The 26,002-nt window shown below is 40.1% G+C and overlaps 1 protein-coding gene across 1 annotated transcript in view; it reads left to right on the forward strand.

Moving 5' to 3' along the window:
- The window catches only part of ATP7A (ATPase copper transporting alpha), a 77,111-nt gene extending 76,055 nt beyond the window's left edge, over positions 1 to 1,056 (forward strand). Inside the window, exon 22 of the mRNA XM_082865340.1 lies at positions 27 to 1,056. Within this exon, the coding sequence (XP_082721466.1) occupies positions 27 to 303 (277 nt within the window). The 3' untranslated portion in view covers positions 304 to 1,056. The remainder of the gene's footprint in view (positions 1 to 26) is intronic.
- Positions 1,057 to 26,002: the final 24,946 nt, after the last annotated feature.

The following is a 26,002-nucleotide window of genomic DNA, read 5'->3' on the forward strand; positions in this document are numbered from 1 at the left end:
ACTAGTATACTTTTGCATCTTTTCAGTTACAGGAAACCAACTTATGAGAATTATGAACTACATGCCCGAGGCCAGATGGGACAGAAAAGTCCTTCAGAAATAAGTGTTCATGTTGGAATAGATGATACCTCAAGAAATTCTCCTAAACTGGGTTTGCTGGACCGGATTGTTAATTACAGCAGAGCCTCCATAAACTCACTGCTGTCTGATAAACGATCACTGAACAGTGTTGGTACTAGTGAACCTGACAAGCACTCACTCCTGGTGGGAGACTGCAGGGAAGATGACGACAGTGCGTTGTAACAGGCCACAGAGAGTGCTGCTAGATGATGTTGTTCTGCACTGACACAGCATTCATGGTCACCTTAGCTTTTTAAAATATTGCAGGGCTTTATGTTGGTCTCATGCTCTTATGTTAGGGAATCTATTTGAATTGCATTTGTCTAATGGCAAAAATATCTTTTTCAGGGCATCAGCTTGGAACCTAGCTTTATTGAAAATGAATTTCCAGTATTTTTTGTTTTCACTAGCAACAGATAAGGTAGACCAGGGAGGTTTACAAGTCCTACAACTGAAGATTACTGAATTGCTGCTAAGGTCATAGATAATTTTTATTTGACCCAAAAAAAAAAAGTTCAAGAAAAGATCATTGAAAATTTGAAGATTTGAGCGCATAATCTTGAGGAGATTCTCGAGCCCTCCTCCCTGCTAGATTGGGGAGTAATGGCTTTCAAAGCACTGTATAAAGAATCCTGTTTTAGAAGCAAAATAGTAGAAACTGTTTAAAAATAGACAGGCCTATTTATTACAGGCTTTCTTTCCCCCTTCTTCTCCCTGCATCTTTGTCTTTGCCGTTGCTTTCTTTTTTTTTTTTTTTTACAGCTTTATTGGAGTATAATTGCTTTACAATGGTGTGTTAGTTTCTGCTTTATAACAAAGTGAATCAGTTATACATATACATATGTTCCCATATCTCTTCCCTCTTGCGTCTCCCTCCCTCCCACCCTCCCTATCCCACCCCTCTAGGTGGTCACAAAGCTGTCGCTTTCTTAGATGCCCCAATGTGTTTTCTTTTATTAGGTTCTTTCAAGTGAGCTAAGTGTAGGTGATTTCTCATTGACAAAAATAACTGACAACTTTTCCAGTAACTTGTTTGTTTCTTTATCTTGTAGCTCAAAAGACTTTCAGGACCTATATGGTTCCCTGCTTCCCACCTTTCCATTGTTGTAAAAAATATATCAGATTCCTCCTTCAGTGACTCCCTAGCTCTGTGCAAGCTTTCAGTTCACTCCTGCTGGGTTCAGCTATAAGTTGTTCTTAGTATCATCTATCAGCCTCAGTTCAGAAACTTAAGATTTTGAGCCACTTCTACAATTGATTTTTTTCCAAAGATTGACACTACCATGTTTAACATGTACCGGTCATATAAAATTACCTGGATTCACTAAATTTGTCCTTTTCTGGAGAGAATGCAAGACATTAGCTGATATTTATAATTTAATAGATTTTAATTGTCTTTTACTGTTTTAGATAATCTCTCAAAATGACTTTAAAATAATGCTATTACACAAAGCCACTTTTACCAAGAAATACAGTAAATTGTAATACAGAAATGAGAATTTCCCTAGGTTGTGATACCTTTTAGCTAAATCTATATTTTTCTCTAGTTTAAAACATTTGCACTTGCTAGTTAGTGTGGTTGGCATATTCACGGGCTTGTTCTCATCAACATATAAATTTAGAAATCCCCCTGTGAGTGCCTGGGAGTTAATACACTGGTCAGAGATCTGGTACTTGTATCACTATTTAAATTAACTTGTTAACTGCAAGGTGGATTTCAGATGCAGAATATGTAAGTGAAGAAAACTCATACATAAATTCCTAACATCTATTCCCATTGTCATATGTAAAGCTGCTAGCACAATTCCTAGCACATAGGATTTGTGCTTAGTAAATGTTAGTTCTTATTTCCCCTTGAGGTCAGTGATAAATATCAAAAATCGCTTTTACAGAGCAGAGTCTAAAATCAGGTGGGAGTGGGGGATGGGGTTCTTCCCTCCTTTCCAACTTCCTTTTTCTCTTGTTCTTTCATATGCACTCAAAAAAGTTTACAACATAATTCCATGCTGACTTTTCAGATTTGGAAAAGATTTCATTTTTATCTCAGCTATCTTAAAGACAGAGCTGAAACTTGATGAAGGTGCTATTAATCTAGAAAAGCAAACCAATTTTAATGAAATATGAATGAGTTTGTAGGTCTGGCTCTTTTTTAGACCAATGCCTGTGCCATCTTCCATGCTTTCAATTTGAATTTTAATATTTGTTTTTTATTTTAATTCCAGTGGCCCGTCATACCACAACTTGTTTCTTCTAGAAGAAATAGCTAATATGGCAAAGGTATAATATAGACTTTTGAAAAAGAAACACTTTTCTCTGTGTCTCTCTCTCTCCCTCCCTCCCTTCCTCCCCCTCCCCCTTCCCCTCACTTTCACTCTTCTATCTCTCTGAAGCACTTGAACATAGCCAGTTACTACTTTTATTATTCTGTGTGTGTTAGAGTTGTCCACTTGGCCTCACATGCCAAGGGATCCACATGTCATAGGGCAATGAGAAGAGCAGCCTATATAATCTGGGAAAAATCAAGGATGTAATTTCAGCCCTTAGTACAGGAACAGAAAACATGCTGTTTATAAAGAATCCTGCTTTAAATATCTATAGCCATCTTTGAATTCTCTACAAGTCTCTTGCAATTCTGAACTCCCATTAGCTTCATAGAGCAGCTGTAGTCACTGGGAGAGAGACATATGGAGGAGATCAAAAACACTGCTTTCAGTTAGTAACTAGCTTTAAGTAATTAGTTACTAGTGAGAACAAATTTTATAAATGTGTGTGTATGCATCTGTGTTTATTCATATAATACATATATACATATATTACCCATATAGAAGGAAAATGGATTTATATTTGAATTTGATATTAGAATATTTGAAGTTCTTTATTTGTTGTTCCTTTGTCACTCTTTTGTATTCACTCAGCAACCACGCCCTCAGTCTGAAGATAACAAGGATGTTTTAATATCCAGTGCTGGTTCAGACTCAACTAAGGGGCACCTTTTATCTTAAATATCCAAAGATGCCTTTTAAATTTCAACGGTTAAAACATAACTGTTTCGTGTTATAGTCTAAAGAAGTATGGTTGTCAGTTGTGAAAATAGAAATGTTATTTTTCATAGTTTAGTATCAACGTTTTAGGTGTTAGATTTGATGCCTTGTGAGCAAATAATTTTATATTGTGCTTCAAATTTTTAAAAGTTATTCTTTTATTGAATGTATTCTTTGTTCAAAATGCTTAAATAGCATTGTAGGCAAGATGTTTCCAAACATTTAAGTGTGCGTATCTTTTATGTACACAGCTGAAAATCAAGAATGTATGTTCATTGAGAATTTTTTCCACTACTTATGGATCTTGCTTTAAAATTATTTTTCTTAGTATTTATTTTACTCTATTTTATTATTTTCTTTGGCTGAGGCATCTGGTTACTGGTTGTTTTAATAAGGTAAAAACATTCCTGGAATCACTCCTTTTGGATATTTTTGTTTCTTTTCTCTATTTTAAAAATATTATTTTACCAAATATAAAAAAATGCAGATTCGTGCCAAATTATTAGCTATTTTTACGCTAACTTTCTGTAGTCCTTCTGAAAGTTTATCTGGTATGAGTAACCAGATAAAGCACAAAAGCATGAATTCTTGTTCTTCAATTAAAAGAACTTCTCTAATGGCACTGATAGTAAATGCCTTTTGTAGCCAAAACCAGGCGTCTCAAACTTATGCTTTTAGTTAAAGAAGTGTTTAACTAACTATTGTTGAACATTGATTGTTTGATACCCAAAACAGCAGTGGACGATGTTGTGCAATAATCATCTACTATAGTCAAGATATTCAGTAGTTTGTTTTTCCATAAGCATGTAATTGAACATATATCTGCCAAGGATGTGCCTTCAACTTTATAATTATAGTATTGTAAAAAAAATGATTTTTTTTGTCAGTGTCTCTTTTGTTAAATCATCCAACTCCTCTACCAGCAGTTCCAAACTACCCTGTGTTTTTAGGTGTTGTGTTCTGTTTTATTTTGTTTTTTTTTTTAAATCAAGGGTGGGGCAGGATTGGAGGCAGCACCACACATTCACTAAGAGTGGGAGGGAAGAAATCTATTTTCCTTCAGACTTCACCTGCTGGATCTTTTAGTGCGGATGAGAAACAAAGGAATATAATTGTCCTCCTTTCCTTTATAGTCTATAATACGTTCTTTATAGATTGTCTACCCCAAATGAGCTAAATGGAGGCAAGAGCTTTTCTTGCCTTTGGAGAGCCATATACAGTGTGTATGAGGATCCCACCCAAAATGCATCCCCGTACCCAAACACTGCTTCAAGTTAAGGAAAGGGTTTTAAACCTATTTGTAAGGAAAAACGAAGTTTTACTTCCCTCCCAAACTTTGGGATTATTCAGGGTATTGAAATAGGATTAGAAATGGAAATATAATAGTAAAATCACTGAGGTATCCACTTAGCTGGCCAGCCTCCCTTTCCTATTGGCGCCTTGACTAACCTCTGAGAAGGACGTACAGTGATGGTGACATCCCAGGTGAGGTTTCAAAACCTTCCAGACAAAAACTAAACAAAAAGCCAGAAAGCTTCCAGTTGGGGAAGGCTTTAAAGGCCTTGCTAAGATTCAAATAGAGATGAGAGAGGTGAGGCTGCCTCTTTCACAAATTTCACCTCAGGCCAGCCAGCCCTACTTGCTTAACCGCTTCATTTTCATAGATGTGACCACTAGTTGTGGAAATGAGTTATGAGTAAGGTATGAAAGGCAAGGCTCTTGAGGACAAGGTTTAAGTGAAATTGCTAGTATAAATAGGATCTCATGCAATTTAAGAAATCTGAAAACTTCCATGCAGGCAGTTCTCTCTGTGGAGAAGTTTGAAATAGGCTGAGTCGTCTTTGGCATATTGTACCTGTTGTCCTCGAATGGCCCCCAGCTTTTCATTGTCAGCGCCCTTCCCCCAGCCCCCAGGCCTGTCTGTAAACTGAAGTGCTGCCATTACTTCAACATTACTTGCTTCACCCTCACCCAATCAAAACTTCAATTTCTTCATTGCAGTTATTATCACCACATAATAAAAAACTGAGATTAATCCATCCTAAAGTACCAGTGACCTTTAGATCTAGCCAGAAGTACTAGCAATTACTTGAAAAGATTATTTTTTAAATCCAAATAACTTTATAACTATTGAAATGAAAAACAACAGGCCATGTGGAAGAGGTTATTTGGTAGAGCCCAGGATCAGCCCTCCTAAGCTCTTCCTTGCAGCTTTTTACCTTCCACTGTCGCATCCACCATTTCTTTAAAAGCACCGCATCTCCATAGTGATGGAAAGAGCAATGATTTTGGAGCCCACCAGACCTATCTGCAAAATTCCAGTTCTGCCACATACCAGCTGGTGACTATATTAGTTTCCTATTGCTGCTGTAACAGATTACAACAAACTTCATATCCTTTTCTTAAATTTAATTTTTATTTTATATTGGAGTATAGTTGGTTTACAGTGTTGTATTAGTTTCAGGTGTACAGTAAAGTGATTCAGTTACACATATACATGTATCCATTCCTTTTAAGATTCTTTTCCATTGTAAGTTATTACAGAGTATTAAGTATATTTTTCTGTGGTATACAGTAGGGCCTTGTTGGTTATCTGTTTTATATGTAGTAATGTGTATATGTTAATCTCATATTCCTGATTTATCCCTCCCCTGCCCTTTCCTCTTTGGTAACCATAAATTTGTTTTCTATGTCTCCCCTGCCCTTTCCTCTTTGGTAACCAAAAATTGGTTTTCTATGTCGGTGGGTCTGTTTCTGTTTTGTAAATAAGTTCATTTGTATCATTTTTTTAAGATTCCACATATAAGTGATATCATATGATACTTATCCTTCTCTGTCTGGTTTACTCCACTCAGTATGATAATCTCTAGGCCCATCGATGTTGCTGCAAATGGCATTATTTCATTCTTTTTTTTTTATCAGTATGTAAGTATCGGGCTGATAAAAACAACTTAAGATTTTAAAGAATTTTTCAGTTGTTTGCATATGTACATATACACATAGATGTTTGCATATTATATACACACACACATACATTATATGTTATATATTGGTTTAAACTCCAGTTAATATAAACTCCTTCCAGCTATGCTAACTAATTCTTTTTTATTTTTGAATTTTATTTATTTTTTATACAGCAGGTTCTTATTAGTTATCCATTTTATACATATTAGTGTATATATGTCAATCCCAATCTCCCAATTCATCACACCACCACCACCACCACCACCCGCTGCTTTCCCCCCTTGGTGTCCATATGTTTGTTCTCTACACGTGTGTCTCAATTTCTGCCCTGCAAACCGGTTCATCTGTACCATTTTTCTAGGTTCCACATATATGCGTTAATATACGATATTTGTTTTTCTCTTTCTGACTTACTTCACTCTGTATGACAGTCTCTAGATGGGTGATCCCTTCTTGAGACGTGTGTTTCAATTGCTATGGAAAGAGTTGCACTAATTTTTCCTATAGAATCTTACAGTGCCTATTAACCATTGATAGGAAGAGGTGGAAGGTCATTCTTCCAGCCTCATATAACAATAGAGGTATGTCTACAATCTACAAAGTAAAAATAGCATCATTTGTTTATCATGACACAGTTCCATTAGGCAAAATATATCGCAGGAAAAGATCCCAAAGCAGCTTTGGTACTATGGGTTTAAGTAGGGCAATTGCAACAAGAGTACCCCCAAACTTCTTGACTATAATTTCGAACTATTAGGGCTATTTGTAGATATCAAGGAAGCAACAGCAGACTGATTGGCTTAGTGTCCAGCAATCATGGATGCGGCAGCATAAATGATCATAGCATTGAGTTTAGCGTGGTGATTACACATCAAAGTATCATACCAATGTTGAGAGAAGAAATATGGAATATGTAACTAAATGCATACTTATTTTCAGCTAGATCTTATTTTTCATTTTTTTTCCCCAAAGGTCAAGGTTTATTTATTATTTTTTAAATTTTTGAATGTTATTTAATTTATTTTTTTATACAGCAGGTTCTTTTTAGTTATCCATTTTATACACATTAGTGTATATATGTCAATCCCAATCTCCCACTTCATCACACCACCACCACCACCACCCCGCCACCACTTTCCCCCCTTGGTGTCCAAACGTTTGTTCTCTACATCTGACCACAGTGCTCAGACACAGCTAGGATCTAGATGAAGAGGAAGCGCACCAGTTCCAGTGAGGAAAACGGGGAAGAGAGGGCTCCCTACCAATCCACACATGCAATTCCAGGCATTGGCTGGAGTTGCTGCCAACAAAGGGCTGGAACCAGCTGAGCAGCCCCAAGAGCTCCCAGGGAGCAAAGAAATCTGGAGGAGCTTGTGATGGGAAAAAGGTGAAATCTTCTCACTGAAAACCTGTTTGTTTCACAACACATGCCAAGCAGGATTTGAAACTCCCTCAGTTATTTCTAGATCTTGGCTATTGTGAATAGTGCTGCAATGAACGTGGGGCTGCATATATTTCTTCCCATAATTCCTTGTATATTGCTGGGATGCAGTCAAGGGTCAAAGGAAACAACATACCTGTGAGAAGCTCTTGGTACATGTTCCTGCTGCTCATCTTTCTGTAGTCGATTTCTCTAAAATAAAAAAAACTGCTCTCTTGTGAATCTTAAAAACCTCAAGATGGGGCTTCCCTGGTGGTGCAGTGGTTGAGAGTCCCCCTGCCGATGCAGGGGACACGGGTTCGTGCCCCGGTCCGGGAAGATCCCACATGCCGCGGAGCGGCTAGGCCCATGAGCCGTGGCCTTTGAGCCTGCACGTCCGGAGCCTGTGCTCCGTAAAGGGAGAGGCCACAACAGTGAGAGGCCCGCAAACCACAAAAATATAAATAAATAAATAAAAACCTCAAGATGATTACTGAGATCTTAGGACATGTGACCAAAAGCAGAAAACATTTTCTTCCTCTTCGGATCTCATCTCTCTCTTTTTTTTTTTTTTTTTTTTTTTTTTTGCATCCCAGCAATATACAAGGAATTATGGGAAGAAATCCTTTCCCAGAATGGTAGCAAGAGATAGACGGCATTATTAGAGACTGAGGGCTCAAGAAAATAATGTTTTCTTAAAGTAATTCATTCACAAATTCCACCATAGACAGTGGTATTATTACGAGGAGGTGGCATAGCATTTCTTTTCATATCACCCAACAAGCCTTATTCCCTACTGCTTACACCTTTCTACCTGTACCCAATGACCTAAGAGCCTCTAAGAATTTGGGATCTGAAGAAATATCTGCACCCCCATGTTCATTGCAGCACTATTCACAATAGCCAAGATCTAGAAATAACCTAAGTGTCCAACAGCAGATGAATGGTTAAAGAAAATGCGGTATGTATACGCATGGAATAAAACTCAGCCATAAATAATAGGGAGATCTTGCCACTTGCAACAACATGGATAGACATTGAGGGCTTTATGCTAAGTAGAATAAGTCAGACAGAGACAGACAAGTACTGTATGAGCTCGCTTATATGTGGAATCTAACAAAAACAAACTAATAGAAACAGAGATCAGATTTGTGGTTGCCAGGAGCAGGGGGTGGGGGAGAGGAATTGGGCGAAGGTGGTCAAAAGGTACAAACTTCCAGTTATAAGTTTTGGGGATCTAATGTACAGCATGGTGACTATAGCTAAAAGTACTGTTTTGTATATTTGAAAGTTGCTAAGAGAGAGGTCTGAACAGTTCTCATCACAAGGAAAAAAAATTTGTAACTATGTGAGGTGATGGATGTTAGCTAAATTTATTGTGGTAATCATTTTGCAGCATAGACAAATATCACATCATTGTGTTGTACACCTTAATCTTATACAATGTTATATGTCAATTATATCACAATAAAACTGGAAAAAGAAAAGAATTTGGGATCCCCAAGTACATCCTAAATTAGGTGCTGCTATGACTGCTGGGCAGAATATGCTGTGCAAAGTATCATAGTGCTTTAAAAATGCACTTCTGCTCTCAGTCTAATAAACTCTCTAAGATAACATATTTAAGTTTAGAGCTAATTTTCATTTTGACCACCGCAGTGATTCTTTTTTTTTTTTAAAGCATTTATTGTATGTTTGTTTCCATTTCTTTATAGCAAGTTGGATATTTTTTTTAATTAAAAAAAATTTTTTTTTGCTGCATTGGATCTTTGTTGCTGCGTGCAGGCTTTCTCTAGTTGTGGTGAGCGGGGGTTACTCTTCATTGCGGAGCACGGGTTCTGGGTGCACGGGCTTCAGTAATTGTGACACGCGGGCTCAGTAGTTGTGGTGCACGAGCTTAGCTGCTCCGCGGCATGTGGGATCTTCCCAGACCAGGGCTCGAACCCGTGTCCCCTACATTGGCAGGTGGATTCTTAACCACTGTGCCACCAGGGAAGCCCCGCAGTGATTCTTTTTTTTTTCTTTTAGTATCTTTATTGGCACCTAATTGCTTTATAACATTGTGTTAGTTTCTGCTGTACAACAAAGTGAATCAGCTCTATGTATACATATATCCCCATATCCCCTCCCTCTTGAGCCTCCCTCCCACCCTCCTTATCCCACCCCTCTAGGTGGTCACAAAGCACCGAGCTGATCTCCCTGTGCTATGCATCAGCTTCCCACTAGCCATCCATTTTACATTTGGTAGTGTATATATGTCAATGCTACTCTCTCACTCTGTCCCACTTCCCCTTGCCCCACTGTGTCCTCAGGTCCATTCTGTACATCCCGCAGTGATTCTTGATTGGGTTTCACCACACCTCAGAAGTACCAAGAGTAAGCAGTTAGAAGGACGGAGGAGAATCCTAGTTAGCACTCTGAGCCCACATTACCCACAGTCCCTGCAGTAGCACTTGGGGAGAAGACGTCAAGATCTCTGTTTGCATCACCTGTGCTGAGGTGGTAACAGCACTGGATTGGAGGTGAAGAGACCTGGATTTGTTTTATTTATTTATTTATTGAAGTATAGTTGATTTATATCATTGTGTTAGTTTCTGGAGTACAGCAAAGGGAGTCAGTTATACATGTATATATATATATATATATATATATATATATATATATATTCTTTTTAATATTCTCTTCCATTACAGGTTATTACAAGATATTGAATATAGTTCCCTGTGCTATACAGTAGAACCTTGTTGTTTATCTATTTTATATATAGTAGTTTGTATCTGCTAATCCCAAACTCCTAATTTATCCCTCCCCCCTTCCCCTTTGATCACCCTAAGGTTGCTTTCTATGTCTGTGAGTTTCTTTCTGTTTCGTAAATAAGTTCATTTGTATCATTTTTTTAGATTCCACATATAAGTGATATCATATGATATTTGTCTTTCTCTGTCTGACTTACTTCACTTAGTATGATAATCTCTAGGTCCATCCATGTTGCTGCAAATGACATTATTTCATTCTTTTTTATGGCTGACTAGTATTTCATTGTATATGTATATATATATATTTTATATATATATATATATATTATATATATATATATCACATCTTCTTCATCCATTCATCTGTTGATGGACATTTAGGTTGTTTCCATGTCTTGGCTATTGTGAATAGTGCTGCTATGAACATTGGGGTGCATGTATATTTTTGAATTAGAGTTTTCTCCAGATATATGCCCAGGAGTGGGATTGCAGGATCATATGGTAATTCTAGTTCAGCTTTTTAAAGGAACCTCCATACTGTTCTCCATAGTGGCTGCACCAATTTACATTCCCAACAGTGTAGGAAGGAGGGTTCTCTTTTCTCCACACCAAGAGGCCTGGATTTGAATCTCAATCATACATAACCATTTACTAGCTGAGTGCAAAGTCATGCTACTTGTCTGGGCCTCCTTCCTCTTCTGTAAAACTTCACAGAGAATTATGTGACAGGATAGTAAATTGGAAAGTGCTAAGTAATTCCAAGGTGTCTTTTCTGGGCATCAAGCCCAAAGACCCCTCAGACTAGAGCATGCACTGTGGATCACCTCCTCTCTCATCTCCCCTATCCTCAGCTGAATTTTCAAATAATGGCACTGTCAAGAAACTTCCAAGAGTAGAAATAAAAACATCCACTCTTCCCAATTTCACAGAGAAAGCATAGAATATTAACAAAATAATAGTAATAACAAGCTATGAACACTTTAATTTGTGGCAAACTTTCAACCAAGACTGTTAAAGTGCCTTTTTGCAGATGATGTGGAGTGTTATTTGAAGGAGTGTCATATTCTCAGGTTCTGTGTGAGTCATGAAACCGTGTTTTCTAAAAACCCTCACCAGGACTTTCTCCACATGTTACAGGGAAATGTCCTTTAGTCCCTACCCCCTTATACAAGCTTAGGAATGTCTCTGAAGGACACGGTGGTGAAACACAATGTGGTCATCAGCCTTGGAAAAGAACCTCAAGGGTCCTCCTGAGGTATGATAACCCTTGTAAATGTGACAAGATTTGTCTTCTGTTCTCGGAGTTACACATATCTCCTGCTGGGAAATGTCTTGATTTGGGCGCTGACATATTTGCACTGAGTCTCAGGTCCCCAAGTTGCACTCTGTATTAGGTGGACCCCCACAAGACAGCGACGTCCGAGACTGCTGTTCCCTGCTGGGCCAGTCCTGCCTTTCAGGGTCCAGGCGTCGTTGGGGGGAAATTTTACATTATGAAGCAGGTGGCTTGAGGTGCGTGCATGTGTGTCACTCTCTTCTTAGCCTAGGAGACCTTGGCAGGGTTGTGAGCTGATTGTTTCTGCAGTGATACACAGGGTAAGTAGAGATTGACTTGATAACTGCAGGTTGGGGCTGGTTCCATTTTCCTCAGCAATTATTTGGTGCAGGGGTAAACTGAGGAAGAGGCCATGGGAATTTTTTGACATAGAGGCCAAACTCAGATAAGCAGGCAATGACAGTTGTTCACAGACTGTGGTCCCTGGACCAGTAACATAAACACTACCTAGGAACTTGGGAAAAATTCAAATTCTTGGGCCCCTCTCCAGACCAAATGAATCTAAAACTCTGGCGGTGGGGCCCAGCAATCTATATTTTGAAATGCCTTTCAGGTGATTCAGACTCATGTTCAAACTTGAGAACTACTGGATTAAGGGCTTCTCATCTCTGGCTGCACACCTGAGGCATTTGTTTAAAATACAGATTCTGGAGTGGGGCCCAGGAAATCCCTGTTTTTAATCCCTATGTGATACTGTTGCTCAGGCAGGATTGAGAACCACAAGTGCATTCTATCCATAGGAACAAGTTTCTCAGACTGTGCTGAGTTTTTGTCACGGGCTTTCCAGTCCATCGTCTGGACTATAGGTTGTAGTTTTAGGATTAGATGGTATTTTCTGGCTTAGGGCCCGTCTCTGTGATGGAATCAAGGCCTAGGCAGAGAGTGATGCCTGTGTTTCTTGGTAGGGAAGCTAGAGCGCCTCTGCCTATTGGTCCCCTCTCTCCTCCCTTAAAGGTCTAGAAGAAGCAGTTTGCCCTATAGAGTTCCTGTATAGAGGCCTAGAAGAAGAGGCTCTGCAGAAAATAGTGACCCGGGACAGTGGTTGCCAAAATACAGCTACTGTAGTCCATGAATATTCTGCATTTCAAACTAGACATCTCTAGTCCCTTCAATTCTTTCATCATCTCCCCATTACTCCCAGCTCCCCTAGTCACATACTCTTATGACCTCAGATCAGGCACTTCTTTTGCTTTTATTTCTCCATTTTAGAAAGTGGGACTAATACCTGTCATCATCCAAAAGTGTGAAGGGGGCAGGCAGGGCTGAGAGAAGGACCAATGAGCTAAACTACCCACATTTGACAATGTGTTAAATGCACAAGACAATGATACCACCTCCATTACACAGTGAAATTTTTGTGGGGAAAAGTCTGTACTCATCATACTTATTTTAAAACTGGTTTAAAAGTAGTTTGAAAGTTTTCAGAGGCAAAAATTATTTCATTCATGTAAATATTGAATCCTGGAGCAGCAGTGAGGTAATATGAACTTCTGTTTGCAGTTAAGTCAGTCCATTATTTTACATCTTCTCTTGGCTTCCTGTCATAATAGGGGTATATAGAAACAGGGTAATGTTTACATACATGTGGGCAAAAGTATGTTGGACACGGGCAAATATGGTTACATTAATTGAGGGTCTATGTGCTAAACATTTTACTTATATCACCGTATTTAATCCTTTCAATAATCTTGTGAGATTCTTACTGCCTTTTACAGAAAAGACTGAGCTTATGTGATCTGACTTCCCAAAGGAGACACAATGTCAGGCAGGATTTGAACTCAGGTATGTCTGATTTGAGGGAGCTTTTGTTCTTTTACAATCACCAGACTTCCTGTCATTTACGTAGGCTTCACAGTAATGCTGTTGTTTAAGAAGCCAGCCAGGCTGCAGTGACCTCTTTCTGATAGGTTTAGATGCAGGGGAGGTATACGATTTGTTCCAGATGATTCACTGAGCTAAGACTAAAATCTAAGTTTTCTGACTGTCTGCCAAACTGGAAAGTGCATCTTATGTCCGAAAGATAAGCAGTCCCTTCTTGCTACCGCAATGCCAACACTGACCAAGAAATCAAGAAAGGACCTAGGATGTCCCTATTACTCTCTGGGTTCTGAAATAGGGTCTTGACATTTCACATTGACAAAAGAAGGCCCTTGGAGATTCGCCCAAAAGGCAAGCATGATATGGGGGTCACATTATCAGATATATATCACATATAACCAGAGTTGGGAGGTCAGCCTTCCTTTGGGCTATACTTTGGTCCAAACTTTTTAAAGCTTCAGCTCTGGATTTCAAAATATTATATATATATATATATATATATATATATATATATATACACACACACACAAAGCGAAGGGGGGAGAAAGGAGCAATCATAAATATAATTATTTTATTTATTGAAAAAACATTTGTATGGCTCTACTCTGTGCCAGGTGCTGGTAATTGCCATATATTAACTCATTTAATCTTTAACAACTTTATGCTGAAGGTACAATTATTATCCTAATTTTACAGGTGAAGAAATTGAGACTGAGAAATTAAATATTTACCCAAGTCCAGGGGGAGAAAGGAGCAACATGTTATACCACATGCTATTGTGTGTGTATATATATATATAATAGAATACAAATAAAATAAAGATGAGCTGCAGGAGTACAGAAGAAGGTGAAACCAATTCCAAGGATGGGAGTTAGGGAAGGCATCATAGAGTTGGTAAGAACTAAGCTCTGTCTTGAGTCTTGGGTAAGATTTCAACAAGCCCAGCTGAGGCAGAAGGGCAGGAGAGAAACATCAAATAAGCACAGAAGTACTTTCTTATGGCTGCTGTTCAGATAGCTGACGACAGTCATGTGATGCTCTGAGTCTGCCTACTTCCTGTTCCCTCAGCTGTTTAGCTTCTCATTTAGTGTTTAAGAGCTTGGGCGCTGGGTTTGGATCCTTGTTCTGTCACTCATTACCAGGGCCACATTATGACTTTCATGGGCCCTAGGTGCCTTTACCTTGTGGGCCCCTTCCATTAAAGAAAAAACCTACAGAAAATTAGACTTTCCCACTCTTGGTATAAAGACAAATAATATATATGAAAACATTTCCTTCAACCTGAAAGTTCATTTTTTTAACCTGATCTTTTTTTTGTGGTACGCGAGCCTCTCACTGCTGTGGCCTCTCCCGTTGTGGAGCACAGGCTCCAGGCGCGCAGGCTCAGCGGCCATGGCTCCCGGACCCAGCCGCTCCGCGACATGTGGGATCTTCCCTGACCGGGGCACGAACCCGTGTCCCCTGCATCGGCAGGCGGACTCTCAACCACTGCGCCACCAGGGCAGCCCTTTTCATCTGATTTTAAAAAGACAATAAAACACTTGTGTGGACCCCTGAATGCATTTTGGGCCCTAGACACTATATCTACTGGGCCTAATTGATGTCAGCCTTGTTCATTGTAATCTTGGGATATATACTTAAATTCTCAGAGACTCAGATTCCTCATCCACAAGATGGGAATAATGATATAACACCTATATCACAGGTTTGTGATAAGGATTAAGTGACATCTTGCATGACAAAAATTAGCACACAATAAATGGCACTAATAACTATTAGCTATACATATGTAGGGTGACCATGTAATTTATCATTCAAACCGGAGTACTTTTTTTTTTGGCTGCGCTAGGTCGTCATTGCTGCCTGCGGGCTTTCTCTAGTTGCGGCGAGCGGGGGCTACTCTTCGTTGCAGTGCCCGGGTTTCTCATTGCGGTGGCTTCTCTTGTCGTGTAGCACGGGCTCTAGGGCGCGCAGGCTCAGTAATTGTGGCGCACGGGCTTAGTTGCTCCACAGCATGTGGGATCTTCCCGGACCAGGGATTGAAGCTGTGTCCCCTGCATTGGCAGGCAGATTCTTAACCACTGCGCCACCAGGGAAGTCCCCCAGAATACTTTTTTTTTTACATCTTTATTGGAGTATAATTCCTTTACAATGGTGTGTTACTTTCTGCTTTACAACAAAGTGAATCACTTATATATATACATATGTTCCCATATCTCTTCCCTCTTGCGTCACCCCCACTCCCACCCTCCCTATCCCACCCCTCCAGGCAGTCACAAAGCACCGAACTGATCTCCCTGTGCTATGCGGCTGCTTCCCACTATCTACCTTAAGTTTGGTAGTGTATATATGTCCATGCCTCTCTCTTGCTTTGTCACAGCTTACCCTTCCCCCTCCTCATATCCTCAAGTCCATTCTCTAGTAGGTCTGTGTATTTATTCCTGTCTTACCCCTAGGCTCTTCATGACATTGTTTTTTCTTAAATTCCATATATATGTGTTAGCATACGGTATTTGTCTCTCTCTTTCTGACTTACTTCACTCTGTATGACAGACTCTAGGTCTATCCACCTCATTACAAATAACTCAATTTCATTTCTTTTATTGGCTGAGTAATATTCCATTGTATATATGTGCCACATCTTCTTTATCCATTCATCCGATGATGGACACTAAGGTTGTTTCCATCTCCGGGCTATTGTAAATAGAGCTGCAATGAACATTTTGGTACATGACTCTTTCTGAATTATGGTTTTCTCAGGGTATATGCCCAGTAGTGGGATTGCTGGGTCATATGGTAGTTCTATTTGTAGTTTTTTAAGGAAGGTCCATACTGTTCTCCACAGTGGCTGTATCAATTTACATTCCCACCAACAGTGCAAGAGGGTTCCCTTTTCTCCACACCCTCTCCAGCATTTATTGTTTCTAGAATTTTTGATGATGGCCATTCTGACTGGTGTGAGATGATATCTCATTGTAGTTTTGATTTGCATTTCTCTAATGATTAATGATGTTGAGCATTCTTTCATGTGTTTGTTGGCAGTCCGTGTATCTTCTTTGAAGAAATGTCTATTTAGGTCTTCTGCCTATTTTTGGACTGGGTTGTTTGTTTTTTGTTATTAAGCTGCATGAGCTGCTTATAAATTTTGGAGATTAAGCCTTTGTCAGTTGCTTCATTTGCAAATATTTCCTCCCATTCTGAGGGTTGTCTTTTGGTCTTATTTATGGTTTCCTTTGCTGTGCAAAAGCTTTGAAGATTCATTAGATCCCATTTGTTTATTTTTGTTTTTATTTCCATTTCTCTAGGAGGTGGGTCAAAAAGGATCTTGCTGTGATTTATGTCATAGAGTGTCCTGCCTATGTTTTCCTCTAAGAGTTTGATAGTTTCTGGCCTTACATTTAGGTCTTTAACCCATTTTGAGCTTATTTTTGTGTATGGTGTTAGGGAGTGATCTAATCTCATACTTTTACATGTACCTGTCCAGTTTTCCCAGCACCACTTATATAAGAGGCTGTCCATTCTCCACTGAACATTCCTGCCTCCTTTATCAAAGATAAGGTGACCATATGTGCGTGGGGTTATCTCTGGGCTTTCTATCCTGTTCCATTGATCCATCTTTCTGTTTTTGTGCCAGTACCATACTGTCCTGATTACTGTAGCTTTGTAGTATAGTCTGAAGTCAGGAAGCCTGATTCCTCGAGCTCCGTTTTTCGTTCTCAAGATTGCTTTGGCTATTCGGGGTCTTTTGTGTTTCCATACAAATTGTGAAATTTTTTGTTCTACTTCTGTGAAAAATGCCAGTGGTAGTTTGATAGGGATTGCATTGAATCTGTAGATTGCTTTGGGTAGTAGAGTCATTTTCCCAATGTTGATTCTTCTAATCCAAGAACATGGTATATCTCTCCATCTATTTGTATCATCTTTAATTTCTTTCATCAGTGTCTTATAATTTTCTGCATACATGTCTTTTGACTCCTTAGGTAGGTTTATTCCTAGATATTTTATTCTTTTTGTTGCAATGGTAAATGGGAGTGTTTTCTTGATTTCACTTTCAGATTTTTCATCATTAGTGTATAGGAATGCCAGAGATTTCTGTGCATTAATTTTGTATCCTGCTACTTTACCAAATTCATTGATTAGCTCTAGTAGTTTTCTGGTACCATCTTTAGGATTCTCTATGTATAGTATCATGTCATCTGCAAACAGTGATAGCTTTACTTCTTCTTTTCCAATTTGGATTCCTTTTATTTCCTTTTCTTCTCTGATTGCTGTAGTTAAAATTTCCAAAACTATGTTGAATAAGAGTGGTGAGAGTGGGCAACCTTGTCTTTTTCCTGATCTTAGTGGAAATGCTTTCAGCTTTTCACCATTGAGGACGATGTTGGCTGTGGGTTTGTCATATATGGCCTTTATTATGTTGAGGAAATTTCCCTCTATGCCTACTTTCTGCAGGGTTTTTTTTTATCATAAATGGGTGTTGAATTTTGTCAAAAGCTTTCTCTGCATCTATTGAGATGATCATATGGTTTTTCTCCTTCAGTTTGTTAATATGGTGTATCATGTTGATTGATTTGCGTATATTGAAGAATCCTTGCATTCCTGGAATAAACCCCACTTGATCATGGTGTATGATCTGTTTAATGTGCCTTTGGATTCTGTTTGCTAGTATTTTGTTGAGGATTTTTGCATCTATGTTCATCAGTGATATTGGCCTGTAGTTTTCTTTCTTTGTGATATCCTTGCCTGGTTTTGGTATAAGGGTGATGGTGGCCTCGTAGAATGAGTTTGGGAGTGTTCCTCCCTCTGCTATATTTTGGAAGAGTTTGAGAAGGATAGGTGTTAGCTCTTCTCTAAATGTTTGATAGAATTCGCCTGTGAAGCCATCTGGTCCTGGGCTTTTGTTTGTTGGAAGATTTTTAATTACAGTTTCAATTTCAGTGCTTGTGATTGGTCTGTTCATATTTTCTATTTCTTCCTGATTCAGTCTTGGCAGGTTGTGCATTTCTAAGAATTTGTCCATTTCTTCCAGGTTGTCCATTCTATTGGCATAAAGTTGCTTGTAGTACTGTCTCATGATCTTCTGTATTTCTACAGTGTCAATTGTTACTTCTCCTTTTTCATTTCTAATTTTATTGATTTGAGTCTTCTCCCTTTTTTTCTTGATGAGTCTGCCTAATCAATTTTGTTTATCTTCTCAGAGAACCAGCTTTTAGTTTTATTGATCTTTGCTATCGTTTCCTTCATTTCTTTTTCATTTATTTCTGATCTGATTTTTATGATTTCTTTCCTTCTGCTAACTTTGGGGTTTTTTTTGTTCTTCTTCCTCTAATTGCTTTAGGTGCAAGGTTAGGTTGTTTATTCGAGATGTTTCCTGTTTCTTAAGGTAGGCTTGTATTGCTATAAACTTCCCTCTTAGAACTGCTTTTGCTGCATCCCATAGGATTTGGGTCATCGTGTTTCCATTGTCATTTGTTTCTAGGTATTTTTTAATTTCCTATTTGATTTCTTCAGTGATCACTTCGTTATTAAGTAGTGTATTGTTTAGCCTCCTTGTGTTTGTATTTTTTACAGATCTTTTCCTGTAATTGATATCTAGTCTCATGGCGTTGTGGTCAGAAAAGATACTTGATACAACTTTGAATTTCTTAAGTTTACCAAGGATTGATTTGTGCCCCAAGATATCATCTATCCTGGACAACGTTCCATGAGCACTAGAGAAAAATGTGTATTCTGTTGTTTTTGGATGGAATGTCCTATAAATATCAATTAAGTCCATCTTGTTTAATGTATCATTTAAAGCTTGTGTTTCCTTATTTATTTTCATTTTGGATGATCTGTCCATTGGTGAAAGTGGGGAGTTAAAGTCCCCTACTATGAATGTGTTACTGTCGATTTCCCCTTTTATGGCCGTTAGTATTTGCCTTATGTATTGAGGTGCTCCTATGTTGGCTGCATAAATGTTTACAATTGTTATATCTTCTTCTTGGATCAATCCCTTGATCATTATGTAGTGTCCTTCTTTGTCTCTTCTAATAGTCTCTATTTTAAAGTCTATTTTGTCTGATATGAGAATTGCTACTCCAGCTTTCTTTTGGTTTCCATTTGCATGGAGTATCTATTTCCATCCCCTTACTTTCAGTCTGTATGTGTCTCTAGGTCTGAAGTGGGTCTCCTGTAGACAGCAAATATATGGGTCTTGTTTTTGTATCCATTCAGCCAATCTGTGTCTTTTGGTGGGAGCATTTAGTCCATTTACATTTAAGGTAATTATTGATATGTATGTTCATATTCCCATTTTCTTAATTGTTTTGGGTTCGTTATTGTAGGTCTTTTCCTTCTCTTGTGTTTCTTGCCTAGAGAAGTTCCTTTAGCAGTTGTTGTAGAGCTGGTTTGGTGGTGCTGAACTCTCTCAGCTTTTGCTTGTCTGTAAAGGTTTTAATTTCTCCATCAAATCTGAATGAGATCCTTGCTGGTTAGAGTAACCTTGGTTGTAGGTTTTTCTCCTTCATCACTTTAAATATGTCCTGCCAGTCCCTTCTGGCTTGCAGTGTTTCTGCTGAAACATCAGCGGTTAACCTTATGGGCATTCCCTTGTGTGTTATTTGTTGTTTTGCCCTTGCTGCTTTTAATATGTTTTCTTTGTATTTAATTTTTAACAGTATGACTAAGGTGTGTCTTGGCGTATTTTCCTTGGATTTACCCTGTATGGGACTCTCTGTGCTTCCTGGACTTGATTAACTATTTCCTTTCCCATATTAGGGAAGTTTTCAACTATACTCTCTTCAAATATTTTCTCAGTCCCTTTCTTTTTCTCTTCTTCTGGAACCCCTATAATTCGAATGTTGGTGCATTTAATGTTGTCCCAGAGGTGTCTGAGACTGTCCTCAGTTCTTTTCATTCTTTTTTCTTTATTCTGCTCTGCAGTAGTTATTTCCACTGTTTTATCTTTCAGGTCACTTATCCATTCTTCTGCCTCAGTTATTCTGCTATTGATCCCATCTAGAGTATTTTTCACTTCATTTATTGTGTTGCTCATCATTGTTTGTTTCATCTTTAGTTCTTCTAGGTCCTTGTTAAATGTTTCTTGCATTTTGTCTATTCTATTTCCAAGATTTTGGATCATCTTTACTATCATTATTCTGAATTCTTTTTCAGGTAGTCTGCCTATTTCCTCTTCATTTTTTAGGTCTGGTGGGTTTTTATCTTGCTCCTTCATCTGCTGTGTGTTTTTCTGTCTCCTCATTTTGCTTATCTTACTGTGTTTGGTGTCTCCTTTTTGCAGGCTGAACGTTCGTAGTTCCTGTTGTTTTTGGTGTCTGTCTCCAGTGGCTAAGGTTGGTTCAGTGGGTTGTGTAGGCTTCCTGGTGGAGGGGACTAGTGCATGTGTTCTCATTGATGAGGCTGGATCTTGTCTTTCTGGTGGGCAGGTCCACGTCTGGTGGTGTGTTTTGGGGTGTCTGTGGACTTATTATGATTTTAGGCAGCCTCTCTGCTAATAGGTGGGGTTGTGTTCCTGTCTGGCTAGTTGTTTGCCATAGAATGTTCAGCACTGTAGCTTGCTGGTCGTTGAGTGAAGCTGGGTGATAGTGTCGAGATGGAGATCTCTGGGAGATTTTTGCCCTTTGATATTATGTGGAGCTGGGAGGTCTCTTGTGGACCAGTGTCCTGAAGTTGGCTCTCGCACCTCAGAGGCACAGTACTGACTCCTGGTTGCAGCACCAAGAGCCTTTCATCCACACGGCTCAGAATAAAAGGGAGAAAAAGTAGAATGAAAGAATTAGTAGAAGTAGAAAGAAAGAAAGAAAGAAAGAAAGGAGGGAGGGAAGGAGGGAGGGAGGAAGGAAGGAAGGAAGGAGGGACGGAAGGAAAAAAAGAAAGAAAGACGATAAAGTAAAAATACAGTAAGATAAAATATAATAAAGTTCCTAAAATAAAAATATAATTATTAAGAGAAAAAAAAAAAAAAAACGGATGGATAGAGCCCTAGGACAAATGGTGGAAGCAAAGCTATACAGACAAAATCTCACACAGAAGCATACACATACACACTCACAAAAAAGGAAAAGGGGAAAAAATCATAAATCTTGCTCTCAAAGTCCACCTCCTTAATTCGGGATGATTCGTTGTCTATTCATGTATTCCACAGATGCAGGGTACATCAAGTTGATTGTGGAGCTTTAATCCGCTGCTTCTGAGGCTGCTGGGAGAGATTTCCCTTTCTCTTCTTTGTTCTCACAGCTCCCGGGGCTCAGCTTTGAATTTGGCAGTGGCGTGCCGCACAGGCTCTCCGGCAGGGGGCTGTAGATAGTGACCTGTGCTCGCACATAGGCTTCTTGGTGGCGGCAGCAACAGCCTTAGCGTCTCATGCCCGTCTCTGGGGTCCGCACTTTTAGCCGTGGCTCACGCCCGTCTCTGGAGCTCCTTTAAGCAGCGTTCTTAATCCCCTCTCCTCGCGCACCAGGAAACAAAGAGGGAAGAAAAAGTCTCTGCCAGCCGTGGCACACTAACCCCCAGCAGGCTGTGTTCACGCCGCCAACCCCAGTCCTCTCCCCGTGCTCCAACCAAAGCCCGAGCCTCAGCTCCCAGCCCCGCCCGCCCCGGCAGTGGAGCAGACAAGCCTCTCGGGCGGGTGAGTGCCGGTCGGCACCGATCCTCTGTGCGGAAATCTCTCCGCTTTGCTCCCCGCGCCCTTGTTACTGTCTCCTGCGCAGCTCCGAAGCTTTCCCCCTCCGCCACCCGCAGTCTCCGCCTGCGACAGAAACATTTCCTCCTTCACAGCTCCCTCCCACTGGTGCAAGTCCCATCCCTATCTTTTTGTCTCTGTTTATTCTTTTTTCTTTTGCCCTACCCAGTTACGTGGGGGGTTTCTTGCCTTTTGGGAGGTCTGAGGTCTTCTGCCAGCATTCAGTAGGTGTTCTGTAGGAGTTTCTCCACGTGTAGATGTATTTCTGATGTATCTGTGGGGAGGAAGGTGATCTCCACGTCTTACTCTTCCGCCATCTTCCCCCCAGAATACTTTTGAGAGTGGAAGGGGGTAATAATTGGATGGGATGACAATAGGCATAAACTGAGACATAATGGTCACTATATATATATATATATATATATATATATATATATATATATATATATATATATATATATGAATGACCTGCTTTTCTGATCCTTCACCATGATAGTCACCCTCTTGTAGATACCCATCGCATTTTGTCAATGGCTCATTTAAAATATGGTGAACAGGGACTTCCCTGGTGGCGCAGTAGTTAAGAGTCTGCCTGCCAATGCAGGGGACACGGGTTCGATCCCTGGTCCGGGAAGATCCCACATGCCGCAGAGCAGCTAAGCCCGTGCACCACAACTACTGAGACTGCACTCTACAGCCTGCGAGCCACAACTACTGAGTCTGTGTGCCACAACTACTGAAGCCCATGCACCTAGAGCCTGTGCTCCGCAATACGAGAAGCCACCGCAATGAGAAGCCCGCACACCTCAACCAAGAGTAGCCCCCGCTCGCTGCAACTAGAGAAAGCCCGCGCGCAGCAAGACCCAACGCAGCCAAAAAGAAAATTAATTAATTAAAAAATATATGGTGAACAGGAAATTGCTAAGTATGATTTGACCAGGGGAACAATATTTCATTCATTTAATCCAAGATTGTGTTAACTACTTGAGCAGCTCTGTAACATGGTTGGTCTGTTGAACAAAATCTTTAGCTTGTTATAATTTCTTAAAGATTACCAGTATCAATTTTTTTCAAAATTATGTCTATAAAGTCTTTAAATATCTTAGAATGTTACTGATCTGGGCTTGGAAACTTCCAACTCCTATAACATTTTATTTATTCCTATATTGAGTGTTTACTTCTGTGTAGTATAACTTACTTGTGTATGTGAATCCACCTCTCTGTAAATTATTGCTCAAGGGCAGGGACCATGACCTGTACATCTTGTCTTGAGCATCACCTTGCATAGTAGCTGAAACAAAGTAGGTACTCAACAAATGTGTAGGAAATGCATTAACACATGAATGCATGAATTTAAAACAGCTATACATTCTTTTACCAATACCTCAACTATTTTGGCATTCAGCTCCCTCTTAGTCATATTTATTCTATCCTCTCCAACTTGAAAATATCGATTGCTGTTGTTTTGACTTGGAAGCTATAAATAAAATATAATTCAGTAGTCTGGGTTTCTCTTTGTTATATTATGTATGTTATATTCAGGATGACCAGATGTTGCAGCCTGTATAGCTCAATTAATGCCTGTTATGTTTAATGCCACTTTCACTCTCAAAAGTGTCCTGATTTGCTTGATAAATTATGTGTAGTCATCTTTCTTATGTCATTTTCCGTCTTCTTTCTGTTCAGAACATAACCTAAGATTCCCTCAGGTTGTCCTGTTGTCCCCAGTATGTCTTATCTTATAGGCATGTGTCATTTTTACATTTATCCTAGCTAGGTACTGTCTGCTACAGCTTCTCTTCACTTCTAGAAAAGCCAAAAGGAAGAAGTTTAAATTGCAGAGAATAAGGCTGGAAGATCAGGACTACAAGGAACCACTAAACAAATACTTGTATAAACTACTGAGAGGGTTGTGGACTCTCTTTCCCTGGACCTTGACAGATCAGCTCAGCATTCGTCTGTTGTGTATTATGCATGCAGAGGCCTGCTTGATGGCCTTTGGAAGTCCCTCTCAGCTCTGAGATTCTCTAAATACTTTTTAAAGCTAGATTAGCAGTAAAGGTCAGTGACCTATATCTGGGGCTAAAATCAGCATATGATCCCTGGATGGATTAAGGCACAGGGCAAGAAAATCTCTGTTAGGAAAGGAGCAGATGGGTGGCAGTCTAGACATCTCTTAGTGGAATTTCTGGGTCCATCTTTCTCAAGCTGGGTTCCCAGCCTCATCCACAGAAGTCAAGGGCAGTAGTAGCCTGTGCCCTATGCTGCCTGAGTCATGTTTCTACTCCTCACTTTCCCACTTAGGAGCAGCTGGCTTAGCTTCTGGGATGGGAGAGGGCAGGGTGACCAAAGCCCCATCTGCTCTGAAAGCTCCCTAATGACTGGGAACTAAGTAAACAGCAGTTTTCTGAATCAGCCTCTTGCATAACTTTGTCATTTAAGGTCAAACTTTTCCAGTATTAGTGAGTTACAGTTCTCCTCTCCAACCCCCATGCTACCCCACTTTCACTTCCAGCTCCACCCAGCGCTGGTTCCTGTTGCCCAAGTAAAATAATGCCTCGGTGAACTACAGAGTAGCTTTCAGTCCCCTCTTGGGTTTTGCTGAAATGGCCCAGGAATTCAGAAATGGTTCTTGCCCCCCTGCAGGGTCAAGATGATCTCTGCAGCCCCCTCAGCAACACAGAAACTTTCTTCCTCTGCCCCTCTCCATTGGGTTCCATGGCCCCTCATTTCAATTCTGCTTCCCCTGAGGAGGAACTCCAGACGGTGGGTAACATATCAAGAGGCTGTGGGCTGACCAGGAGCCTGGTGGCTCAGTGCTCAGCAACAAGCTTTTGGCTTGAGTTACAGTGGATATGAGGCCATTGATTGAACTCTAGCTTACAGATGAGGAAACTGAGACTGAAACAAGTGTATAACTTGAGCATAGCTGGTAAGTGACAGAGCTGGGACTTGAAGCCAGGTTTTGCAGATTTCAAAGCTGAGCCTACTTCTGGTCAGGTCAGCCTAAGAGCTTCCCACCTCTTTTCCTTACTTCCCAGGAATGGGATGGGTTGAGGAGATCAGGTGCTCCCTGTAAGACTTTTTAATGGTTTTAGAGCATGCAAAGGCTTCAGGCTTCTTAGGGTCCAGGCAATATGCAATCAATTAGCAATCCCTCCTGCTGAGAGACGCAATGGAAATGAACTTGCATTAGGCCTGTGTAAACTGTTAAAATTAGGTCTTCTTGTGGTACAGTCTTGGCATGAGTCAAAACACAAATCCAACTTCAATAGCTTTTTCTTAAAGAGAATCTTTTCTGCAGATTTTCTTAAAGGGGCAGCACATGGGTTTACACAGCACGGCAAACAGTGAGGCTTGATAAAATCCCTCTTCTCTTGTCCATCTCCACAGCCACAGTTCAAATCTCTCTCTCTTTCTGCCTCCCCCTTCACACTCTTTCTTTCTCACTCTGTGTTGCTCTCTCCACTTCTTCCTTTTCAACACACATAAAAACTTGTTCTCTGGCTTCCCTGGTGGCGCAGTGGTTGAGAGTCCGCCTGCCGATGCAGGGGACACGGGTTCGTGCCTCGGTCCGCGAAGATCCCACATGCGCAGAGCGGCTAGGGCCCGTGAGCCATGGCCGCTGAGCCTGCGCGTCGGGAGCCTGTGCTCCGTTGTGGGAGAGGCCGCAACAGTGAGAGGCCCGCGTACTGCAAAAACAAAAACAAACAAACAAAAAAACTTGTTCTCTTTGCCTTCAGGCTTCTGGGACGTGTAATGCCCTGGGACGTCTAATCTGTCTCTTGCTCTGGATGTTTTTCACCCGCAGGGAGAATCCCCACCCTTAACGCTAGTGAATTCTGAATTCTGGTCTCCTTCTTG

Source organism: Leucopleurus acutus (assembly GCF_964270905.1).
Source record: "Leucopleurus acutus genome assembly, chromosome: X".
Taxonomy (NCBI): Eukaryota; Metazoa; Chordata; class Mammalia; order Artiodactyla; family Delphinidae; genus Leucopleurus; species Leucopleurus acutus.